Genomic DNA, 9,158 nt, shown 5'->3' on the forward strand with positions numbered 1-9,158 from the left:
TTTGTCTTGATGTCATCGGTGATAATTGTGAATAATGTGACATTACACACACCCTGTGCCCGGACATTTGGGTTAATCTCTGTGTTTGTGTGCCGATGGCAGATGAAGCGACCACACTGTTCAGAGCCACCACGCTGGCCAGCACCCTGATGGAGCAGTACATGAAGGCCACGGCCACGCCCTTCGTCCACCACGCCCTCAAAGACACCATCCTCAAAATCATGGAGAGCAAACAGTCCTGCGAGGTAACGACCCGCGACTCTGAAGGAGCCTCGATGTGGAGATTAACATTTTTTTAAAACATGCCGCGCGCAGACACCCGCTGAGATGAATCACTCCCGCCTACATAGGACTAAGTCGAATGACGCCGCGAGTACATTTAACACAGACTTCCTCATCACATGTTTCTTTGGTTTGAAGTTGAACCCTTCCAAACTGGAGAAGAACGAGGACGTGAACCTGAACCTGGCTCATCTCCTCAACATCCTGTCGGAGCTGGTGGAGAAGATCTTCATGGCGGCGGAGATTTTACCACCGTGAGCTCGCATGCACACACTCATAGTTTGTTTTATTGAGTTTCTCCTCTGTACGTAGCAGTTCAAACAGAAAACCACAACGATGCAAACCGTGTCTTTGACCCTCACAGGACGTTGAGGTTCATCTACGGTTGTCTGCAGAAGTCCGTGCAACAAAAGTGGCCCACCAACACCACCATGAGGACGAGAGTTGTAAGGTACACAAACATTCTTTTTAATGTTATGAAAAGAAACTGTATTTTTCTTTAGTTGTTCTGCTGACACTTCCTCCTGTATGGCTCAAAACTAAATCACTGAAGAACTCTGGGTTGCTTTATTAGTCTATTTTTTAAAATGTACTTTTAAAAACTCAATTCCATTCAAGAAATCTTCTTTTAATTCTCTTAACAATCACATCAATTATGATTCTTAGTTTTATGCTTTCTGTTGTAGTTTAGTCTTTTTTTTTCTTACAATTTTATTCCTCTTTGTTTTAATTCCAGTTACGATTTTGCTTTTGACTCCTTGTGTCTATTTATCATGAAAATCTTTATCTTTGTACATTTCCAGGCATTTCTACAAATGCAACCCGAGAAAAAGATGAAATAATTAGCTATCGCTGGAGAGGGAAAAAAAGATATTTGCATCGATGCTTTTCAGAAAATTTAAAAATGCATGACAAAATGTCTAATGTAACAGAATAAACATTTTCAGAAATAGTAAATATAAGAGGAATTTAACAACACTAATCCTGAAATCCTTTTTTCACGATCTTGATCATGATCTTTCTTTTTTTTTTTTTTTCCTAGCGGCTTTGTCTTTCTCAGGCTGATCTGTCCTGCCATCCTCAACCCTAGAATGTTCAACATCATTGCAGGTGAGCGTCACTTACACACGTCACTCAAGCTCTGCCCGGCCGTGTGTCATATTGAACGTCTTCCAATCCTCCGCTTCCCTTTGCAGATCCTCCATCATCAACAGCGAGCCGGACGCTCACCCTGGTGGCCAAATCGGTGCAGAATCTGGCCAACCTGGTTGAATTTGGTGCCAAGGTATGAAACCGTCTTTGATCTGGACACTAGTGCGCTTTGTTCTGAAGAGAGATTCCAATACATGTGGACTGTGTGTCTCTCTCTCTGCTCCAACAGGAACCCTACATGGAGGGAGTAAACCCTTTCATCAAAAACAACAAACATCGGATGATCATGTTTCTGGATGAGTTGGGCGTGAGTTGCTTATCTGAGTGGCACAAAATGTATCACAGATATTTCTTGTATTTTAGAATTTCCTCATAAATCCAAAGGAAAATGTACATTGAATTCCAGGCCTTCGTTTATTCAGTTTACAAGACTGAGAATTTTGTTTAGAACTACTTTTAAAGCAGATCTCATTTAAATACAAGTTTAAAATGCAAACCTCTAATTGGCACACAGCAGTAAATGTTTTTGCTGATCTTTAGAGCACAATGGTGATTATTTTAATGTTGTTAAGAAGAATCAGAGAAAATAAATGTTTGGATGGATTTCGTCTTTAATCATCTTCCAATTGTTTCTAAACGATTGATGAAGAAAATAACCGATCCCTGCACTAATGCGGAGCCTCGCCGTTTGATTCCAGAACGTTCCTGACCTCCCTGAAGCCTCAGAGCACTTTAGGACGGACCTCTCGAGGGACCTGTCCCGAGACCTGGCTGCGCTGCACGAGCTCTGCGCCACACACTCGGACGAGCTCCGGACGCTGAGCAACGAGAGAGGCGCGCAGCAGGTCAGCCACCCGACGACGACGGCACAGCTCGCGGTACAGTTCATGTTCTCATTCGCCCCCGGATTCACCCTGGTTTGTTTTGGGTTTTTTTTTTTTTTTGTTCTTCCTGCAGCACGTGTTGAAAAAGCTGCTGGCCATCACAGAGCTGCTCCAGCAGAAGCAGACTCAATACGCCATGTCCAACAGCAACAGGTAGTACTGCAACCCCTCCTCCTCCGCCTCCGTCTCCCCTCACATCTCCACCCCCCCCCCCCCATCATCCCTGCGCCGGAGTGCAGCCCAGAGGAGACCTAGCATGCTCTGCCCTCATCACCATGGCAACCCATCCACCACGCCTCCATCATGTGTTCCTCCGACAGTCCCGTCCCATCCCACCACCCACCTGCCATATTGTCTTGTTCACCAACAAGAGAGCTATGCAACAACAGCAGCTGCGAACATGAAACGCAGTACTTTAAACGAAAACAAAAATAGTGACTGACAGCTGTATGCACAAGAAAACTACCCCCCCCCCCCCCACCGTTATAAACTGTGTTCATGAATTCTGACTCGGGTACATTTCAATCTCTTTCATCACGAGGGCCAAATATTAAAGATTTCAAAAGGATTCTTTGTACCTGCGGCGTGTTTTGAGAGCACAAGTTGCCAAAGTGTATCCACCCTTCCTGCTCCGTGAGAAAACTGACATGAAGAAGCGAGTTCTCTCAGGCCCCCTTTACTGGTAACTGGATTATGAGCGAGAATGCTTTTTATACTGTAATTAGTGACTGATTTATTTTAACGTTATGACAATATCTGCAAAGTGCCGAAACAAGCATCTTGTGTCTGTTTATTCTTTTATTTTCTCCTTTCTTTATTTCCTAGATTGGAACAGTCTTTCAGGAAAGAATATGGTTATTTTATATGAATAAATTCTCTTGCTGGAATCATGAGTATATAAGTGAGATGAGCTGAATTTGTTCCCCTTCAGTTGTGTATCAGCTTTGTTTTTGTTTTGTTTTTTTTCTTTAATTATTTGGTTAAAAGCTTGTTTTGAAACTCCCCAAAAATGTCAGACACATAATCACAGAAACCAAGTAAAATGAAAGTGTTTACAGCAGTAATTTCTTTTTGTTTGTTTTTTTTTTTGGAATAGTACAGACTGTATCGGACATGCATGCACTTATTAAACTGTTTTTGTAAAGTAGGTTACGGAGTCATTCATTGTCCTGACAAAGAAATGTCTGGAGGCAGTATCATGTGACGTTTGGTGAGGATTCATGTTTTCATTGAACAGGGAAACATGTAAGAAAATATTGTTTATTATCACAGTAGAACAAAAGGCAACCCAATAACTGGCTGCTGTATGACGTAGAAAAGTAAATGTTTGTGTTCCTGTCAGAAAAATCATCAGAATTGTATCTCTCTCATATCAGGTCTTCATCAGTCCATTCCTGAAATTTAAAAAAAGGGTTATGATTTAGGAGGAATGCTTAAAAAGGTACAATATGTAATATTGTTTCAAGCCATTTATCTCCATCCGCTTCGCTGGGATGTGTTATTAAACCAACCAATATTTAACATACCGACTGTAAAACGAAAACACGAATTGTGATACTTCAACTAAAACCTGACTTTAAGACTTTAACTGGAGTTGGCTGACACGCAGCTGCGTTGTCGTTCATTTATTGACTACTGTTGTGGTCTGATGCTGTAGGTCAACCGGAAAACTTCCAATACTGACGAGCTGAAGTGACGCACCCTTTAAACATCAGAGGCCACATGCTTTCGATAAATCGATTATTCTCTCGTGTATTTATGCAGCCTCCAAGACAACATTCTAATTTAACGGATCAGTACAGCAACAGCCCGAGCTGAATGTGAGACGCAAAACAATCAAGCAATGAACAAATGGGGTAGAAACCGATTGAATTAGACGCACACGTTTTGAAAAACAACCACCACACGATGGTTGAAGCTTCTGGAAACTTCTGTGAAAGCTCAAAAAGGAGTGACTGAAGTGGCTTTACTTCAATCTTGCGTACTGTACCTTTTTAAAAGAAATGACAAAGTTGGCTAGAAGCTGATATGAGAAAAAGAAAAGAACTAACTTCTTCCATCATCCGTGCTTCTTTAGCCACATGGTCGTCGTCTTCGTACCCTCGCTTCCGTTTGCTGCAATGCAGAAATCATTTCACTTATGAGCAGCTGAGTGTAAAATTAGTTTGGCAGATGCGATCGTGAGTCACGACTTGGCGTTTGAAAGCTGCAGCTGTTGGTGAACTCGTCTCTCCGGTGTCAATGCAACAGAACCCCCTCGACCCCCCACCCCCACCCCACCCCTCCGACCATTGTCGTCACTTCACGTAGGTGGTGTTGCTGCATCTTAGTGTCCATGACAATCACCATCCGTAGACGTTAGAGTCCTGTACCGCCTCATCTTGAACCTCTGTGTCGTCATCTAGATTAGTGTGTGACTCGTCGTTGCGCCGCCTTTCACAAACCTGTGCGCTTTATCTTACAGGACAGAGTGCACCATCATGTCACTGGCTGCTGCCATCCAGGTAATGTGAGGGTTTTTTTTTTTTTTTTTGTCAAACGGATTTGCGCCCGAGAATCAAAAGTGCTGTAGTCAGATCGCACGGCCAGCCAAAGCGTGAGGCCTCTTGCCGTGCGGCGCACAACCCGAGGACTGATGTGAGTTTGTACCTTTTTAAGCGTGTGGCCTAGATTCCTGGCGGTACAAATGCAATACGGCTGTTCTTTACAACAACAAAAAACGGAGAAAAAAACCTAAACATTTGCTGCATACAGTCCTTCCAAAGCCCTTTCCGAAACGCTTCAGACGGTGTGTTGACCTTTACCCAGACGCCCCGTCACACCGAGACCTCCGGGACACAGTCAACTGCGGGAAGGTCATTAACGGTTGGTGGCGCCGGGACAAACGGGGCCGCCCTGTGACTGGCCACCGCTTTCTTGGGGACGACAGAACTTGGCAGTGACATCAGAGGGGAGGCGATCCAAAGCATTGACGTAGCGTTTTCTGCTGTCATCAGGGAATTTTAAACATAGCACCTCTTTCCAAGACGACACGAGCCTTAACTCCCTTTCTACTCGCCTTCCTCTCAACCTGATTTTAATGATAAGCTCTTCCTCCAAAACCATTGAGAACTTCCACCGTCTTTGTGTAAAAAAAAAAAAAAAAAAAAAAACTTCCATGCAGCACGGGAACCACTTGGTTTTTTTTTTGGGGTTTGTTTTTAAATGCTGCTTTGTTTGTTGATATGATACACTTAGGCTTGTATAGGAATAAACTGTGTTTGTGTATGAAGTAGCTGAAAGATAGTGTAAGAGTTTGTAGGAGAACTCTGTAACCTGTCCCGTGCATGTTAACCCTGAACGGATCCTTCTTCTAGTGTGTGGGCCTACATAATATATGCTGCTCTACCAACCGTCACCTGAACTCCCTCAATGCCTTTTGGATGTAAAACTGAAAGCTTTCACGCATTTGCAGTCCGTCTTTGCTCTCTCAGTGCACGTCTGCACCGACTGTTTCCATGTAGATCCCCTCCCCCTCCCCTCCCCCGGAGAAGTCATGCCATGCACAGATTTGATCACCTTCGTCAGTCATAAGTCATAAGGGTTTGGCCCTCGTGTGCCTCCTGATGATTCAAGCAGCTGCAAAAGTCTGAATCTGTGCCTGTCATAGCTCGAGAGTTTACCAAACTGTTTACTGTAGTTGCACTTAAGATACCACGGACCTCACCAAGTGTTAACGAGACAACTGGCCACAGACGAGCGACAGCGAATGAGCCTACTCGTCTCCTCTCCGGCGGCGACGTGGCGCCCAGTTGTACTTCCTTTCTGTATTTCATACGACTGATGATAATGTGTTCCTTCTTATTTTTCTACCTGATACCTTGAACCTTTTGCATCTTAGATACGACAACCTGGTGAAAATAAAGCTGTTACTACATATGACAACGGGACCTGGACTGCATCTCTTGCTTGTGGGTGGAAACTGCATCTATGAGCCTTGATAGCCGATGATTTACACACGCAAGCCAAAATCACATAAAATACCTATTTATATCATTTGTTTATGGTTTTTAGGCTTTTTTTTAATTTTATTTTTTACTTGCTCTATGGTGACTTGTCACAACTCCAAATTTGAATATAAAAATGTGGAATTTCACATATTTTGCTTTTGTTCATTTGAGCTCACCTGCTCGACGTGTTGAGCTCGGCATGGATCCTCTCCAGCCTCTGCTTGTACACGGTCACTTCTTCTGGCTTGGGGAGCTCATATCTCTTCAGCAGAGTTTTCATTCCTGCATGAAAACCATCATCAATGAGATCCCAAACGTCAAGCTGCCAGGTAAGCTCAGCAGCACCGCCAAGCGGCCAGAGGCTGGAGCTGCAGTTGACTCACGTCTCATTGCGTCATACATCTTTGACAGGGTCTCCTTATCGTCTCTCAGTCCCAAACACTCATTCAGATAGCTGGGCGCAGAAGATTAGAACAATGTTATTCTGAGAAACATCACGTGTAATATGCAATTCTTTGTGTTCCTCTGAAAACCCAAATACTGTTTCTGGTTTTCCAGAGTAATTAAAGCAGACGAGAAACTTGATGATAGATTTATGGCCCACCTCTCCATGCTGAGGCCGGCTCTGGAGGCACTGTTTAGAATCGCAGTGAGAGCGATCTGGGAGGGAGAAAAAAGCAACCCTGCATCCGTCATGGCTGCCTGGGTCAGAAAGTCGTCGGCATTCTTCCTCAGTGACTCTGGATTCTCCAGTGTGGGGTATCTGGTCTGTATGGAGGGGGGGGGTTATGAGGGCGGATTGGGACAGTTTCTGTGTTTACGATTTTCACATACAAAGCTCCTCGGGAGAACATGCACCTTCAGGTCGATGAGCAGACCCTCCATGGGTCTGTAGGGGTTGTGCACCACCAGGTGAAAGTTGAGCTGCTGGATGAGGAGCAGCTCGAACTCCAGGATCTGCTCCAGAACCCGCTCCTGCCCCGCGGGCGTCTCCTGCAGGAGGTTCCCCACAAACTGAGTGCTGGACACGTTGAACTCCTCCACTTTGCAGGACAGGTAGGCACACGTCAGCCTGGAACGAGCAGGGGAAATAGGGGGTGAAGACAATGAATAATCAGCGAACAATAATAAATAAATATCTTGTTAACAAGCTAATACTGAAGCTGCTACTGATTTCATTCTAACTTTGCAACTTGCTTGAGTGTTGCGTATGTGATAACATAAATATGCTGGAAGCAATAGCCAGGCACATCCATGACACATCACATGTATGCAACATGGTAAACGGTTAAACTTCACAGAATTGATCACATTGAATGGAAATAATATTTTATCCAAGTAATATTATTTCAATGGATGTGACTGGGAGTGTATGGTTGTGTGTTTGCCATGTGATGGACTGGCGACCTGTCCAGCTTGGCCCATCAGTAGAACTCACATGATGATCCTGGGGTGGTACTCCATGATAGAGTTGTTCACGTAGAACCGCCTGAAGTACATAGCAGCTGTGCCCTGTGGAAGTGACCCATATGAAGCTCAGCTGAGGATGACCACCGAGAAGAAGGTGAAGCAGAAGCTAAAATAAACATACCACCACAGACTTGGGCATCGCAGGTTTAAAAGCGTTGCAGAAGTCCAGCAGTCTCCTCTCATAGTGTCTGAACAAGACGTCTTCTTCATTTCGCTCCAGGAAGATGGACTCACTCACCCCGGGCTGATTCAGAGGAGACGAGGTGAAGAATAAACTCCCACACGATGACCATCACAGCTCGTAGATCATGAACGCCTCTTTACTTACTTTCCCACTTTCTATGGCCTTGATACGAAACTTCATGTTGGCTTCGTATCTGTTCTTCCCCACTTCATCCTCACTGTCGAATATCCAATATTTCCTCTGGGAGCTGTTGTGAAACATGTCAGATTCTGCAAAACCAAAGTGAACACAAATTTAAAAACAACAAATAAGCACAAATAATGAGGCGCAGTGTCGTCAAATACCGTATACTGTGCACAAACCTTTCCATTCACGACCGGGGTTTAGATCCGAAGCAGATATCCGTTACCTAAATAACGTGAAGGCTTTTACTAAAAGCTTAAAAAAAACAACAACATACGTTTATTAAAGAAGGCGAGTATGAAAACACTATCTGCTCGTCGCTGCAGTATGACGTCACGACACAGTCTGCAGTCTCCTGTCAAAGACGTATGCGCTTTTACCGTAAAAAAGAAAGCGAAGCGCAACAAAACACACACACGTCTGTGTGTGTGTGTGTGTGTGTGTGTGTGTGTGTGTGTGTGTGTGTGTGTGTGTGTGTGTGTGTGTGTGTGTGTGTGTGTGTGTGTGTGTGTGTGTGTGTGCGTGTGTGTGTGTGTGTGTGTGCGCGCGCGCGCGTGCGTGTTAACTTCAAGGGTCATTGTAGGACACTTGGGGTGTTGGTTTAAGCGGATTTGTATTCATCCGTCACCGTCAATTAGAAAACAAATCCCAGAACACTCCACTTAAGCATTGTAATGCTTTTTTATTATTATTTAAAATTTTAAAAAGCACCTGCGATTTTAAAAATCGCAGGTGCTTTTTAAAGTGCTACTTGAGGTGCTTGGAAGATCTCATAAAATGATATACCATGCTTCCAGTGGGCCTGAAAAAGCTGTGAGTATCTGATGTTTCCTTTCTTTTTTTTTGGTTTTTGTTTTATCATTTCCCAGCCCAAACCCACCTGGATGAATTTACAAACACATCTGTTTTTGAGACAGTGCTGCTGGTCGGGTTTGGATCACTTTAGATGGGACGTGCGCAGCAGAAATTGAATCACACAGTGTGTTTAGACAGAGCCGCTCAACCCCCACCCGT

At 44.2% G+C, this 9,158-nt stretch overlaps 2 protein-coding genes across 3 annotated transcripts in view; one reads left to right on the top strand and one right to left on the bottom strand.

Annotated features, from left to right (window-relative positions):
- LOC308131956 (ras GTPase-activating protein 1-like) overlaps nt 1-6,196 on the top strand; it is a 30,420-nt gene extending 24,224 nt beyond the window's left edge. The window contains exons 18-26 of the mRNA XM_080498871.1: nt 103-245; nt 421-536; nt 647-733; nt 1,325-1,392; nt 1,479-1,567; nt 1,664-1,741; nt 2,133-2,279; nt 2,392-2,471; nt 4,783-6,196. Coding sequence (XP_080354997.1) covers nt 103-245; nt 421-536; nt 647-733; nt 1,325-1,392; nt 1,479-1,567; nt 1,664-1,741; nt 2,133-2,279; nt 2,392-2,471; nt 4,783-4,831 — 857 coding nt within the window. The 3' untranslated portion in view covers nt 4,832-6,196. The remainder of the gene's footprint in view (nt 1-102; nt 246-420; nt 537-646; nt 734-1,324; nt 1,393-1,478; nt 1,568-1,663; nt 1,742-2,132; nt 2,280-2,391; nt 2,472-4,782) is intronic.
- Nucleotides 3,596-8,461, bottom strand: ccnh (cyclin H). 2 transcript variants are annotated; one of them, XM_080498873.1, is made up of 10 exons: nt 8,324-8,461; nt 8,106-8,230; nt 7,899-8,021; nt 7,746-7,819; nt 7,166-7,379; nt 6,912-7,075; nt 6,691-6,761; nt 6,484-6,589; nt 4,370-4,433; nt 3,596-3,712 (listed from the first exon to the last, which is right to left on the bottom strand). In XM_080498873.1, the coding sequence occupies exons 2-10, from the start codon at nt 8,220-8,222 to the stop codon at nt 3,686-3,688; spliced, it is 960 nt and encodes a 319-aa protein (XP_080354999.1). In that variant the 5' UTR covers nt 8,223-8,230; nt 8,324-8,461; the 3' UTR covers nt 3,596-3,685. The 2 variants fall into 2 exon arrangements, with proteins under 2 accessions (XP_080354999.1, XP_080354998.1); XM_080498872.1 differs by having other exon boundaries at nt 3,685-4,433.
- Between the last annotated feature and the right edge of the window lie 697 nt (nt 8,462-9,158).

This window comes from Blennius ocellaris (assembly GCF_963422515.1).
Source record: "Blennius ocellaris genome assembly, chromosome: 7".
Classification (NCBI taxonomy): domain Eukaryota; kingdom Metazoa; phylum Chordata; class Actinopteri; order Blenniiformes; family Blenniidae; genus Blennius; species Blennius ocellaris.

Excerpts from the sequence above, each read along its gene's own strand:
- ccnh (XM_080498872.1), bottom strand. The coding sequence starts at position 8,222 with ATGTTTCACAACAGCTCCCAGAGGAAATATTGGATATTCGACAGTGAG. Across the intron at positions 7,380-7,745 it reads TACCACCCCAGGATCATCAT|GCTGACGTGTGCCTACCTGT; the intron begins GTGAGTTCTACT and ends TGCTCGTTCCAG. Across the intron at positions 7,076-7,165 it reads GTCTGCTCATCGACCTGAAG|ACCAGATACCCCACACTGGA; the intron begins GTGCATGTTCTC and ends CCCTCCATACAG.